At 45.8% G+C, this 1,713-nt stretch overlaps 1 pseudogene across 1 annotated transcript in view; it reads right to left on the bottom strand.

The window, feature by feature from the left end:
* Positions 1-1,490: 1,490 nt before the first annotated feature.
* The window catches only part of TEOVI_000305000:pseudogene, a 757-nt pseudogene continuing 534 nt past the window's right edge, over positions 1,491-1,713 (bottom strand). The window contains exon 2 of the mRNA in view: positions 1,491-1,713. This exon is cut by the window's right edge and continues 11 nt beyond it. Coding sequence covers positions 1,491-1,713 — 223 coding nt within the window.

Here is a 1,713-nt window from a genome sequence, read left to right as displayed (position 1 = left end):
TCGTAAGCACGATGGACAGAGTATATAAGAATCACTGCGCTGAAAGGGTCAACGGTATCACAGGGTGGTCGACATATTTCTTTTGTAGCTAACTTACTCTCCATGTACGTATAAGGAGGGGGGGAATTATGAAAGAAATGGGGAATGAGAGTCGATGGACATTTTGGGAGGTCTAGTTGTCGCTTCTGCTATTGTGTTAGTGCAGAAATGCTTTTGGCATCCTGTTATCGTTTGAATGTTGTGCGGTGAAGGAGGAACTGTAAATTTTGGCTGCTTTAATTTTAGTAGGCACAAAATGCGTTGAGCTAAAGGCATATTTGGGTGCAGACACAGTTTGCTAACAACATAGTGGGCTTAAGTCCATCTTGGAGGATGTACTCTAGCTTGAACCGGCTATTTTGTGTGTTGTACAAACCTATCTCGTTGCTTCCCTTGCTGATTAATCCCTTTTCTCTGCCTCACACTTGCTCTTATTGACACGCACTCGTTCCCTTTTTTTTTCAAGAAGGTCATTAAATTTTCTCTTTCGCAAAGTGCTTTCTTTATCTCTTTTTTTTTTTTGCGGCAGCACTCCTCAAAAATAAAACACATTACCAGTTTTCTTTATTCCCTTGGCTTTTTAGCCCCTCCACTCATCTCCCCGCCTCCGTCTCGCTACCCGCACTAACAAGGCACATACGCACAGTCGAAGTCAAAAGAAAAAAAAGCACCACGCTTTTCAAAACCCAAAAAAAAACAGAAAAATCCCTTCGTTTCTTCCGTCTAGTCCGTCTGTTACGCCCATCACCACACACTTGCCCTAATTACGGCAACCGACCTTCACCGCTACCACCACCTGCAGCGAATTCCCCCAAACTCGTGATGCTCCTCATTTTTTTTTTTTTATTGGCTCAGCCGCAATCCTCAACATAGAGATTCCACACCGAACAGTCACAAGTCAAGTGGAGTTTTGTAGTAGAGGAAGAAGAAAAAGAAAAAGAAAAAGGGAAAGTGGGAGGTGGCCGGGTTGCCGGGTGGGTGGGAGGTGACAACAGATTCAAAGGGGAGGCACCACAGACGGGTTTTGATCCTCCGCCTCGTCATATAAATAAGGCGACACAGACAGAAAAGGGGGGAATGAAGAAACACGGAGAGAACGCAGTGGTACTTGTGGATGAAAACTACGAACCGAGGAAAAAAAACAGCCGACTTTCGGCACCATAAAAATGAAATGAATAGAAATGAGGACCCTTAATACCTGCATTTCTTCTTCAATCTCGGTATTTTCCGGTGGTGTTGCCCGTTTTCTCGCGTGGCCACAGTACGGCATGTCTTACCCTGCATACGCGAAATAAGAACTCCGTAACCACCCGCGCATACATGTGCGTTCGAATATGTATGCGCATTTGTGCATGTCAGTTGCATTACGCCCCTGTGGAGGTCAGGGTGAGGGTTGTTATTTACTGCTTTTGTTGGTTTGTGGCACCCTTCACCTGAGCAGTTTTCTTTCCTTATGCGGTCCTCGTTCCTGCTGCTGTACCAGAGATAATTTGGCGCAGGATGTGGTCTGCTAGCGTCTCCGCAGTTGGCACAGCTCCTGTCTCTAGCTTCGAATAGATGAGTGAGCCATTGAGATATACCTCAAAGGCACCAGATTGAAGCAAGCTTGACGCTACCATGTTCATCATAAATCCCGCTCCCACGACCATTCCGCGGTGCTGCTCAATCCATTCA

The sequence above is a fragment of the Trypanosoma equiperdum genome (genome assembly GCF_001457755.1).
Source record: "Trypanosoma equiperdum strain OVI genome assembly, contig: ctg_642, whole genome shotgun sequence".
In the NCBI taxonomy this organism is placed as follows: domain Eukaryota; phylum Euglenozoa; class Kinetoplastea; order Trypanosomatida; family Trypanosomatidae; genus Trypanosoma; species Trypanosoma equiperdum.
Note: the sequence above shows the minus strand (reverse complement) of the source record. Positions and strands in the feature narration are given on the sequence as shown.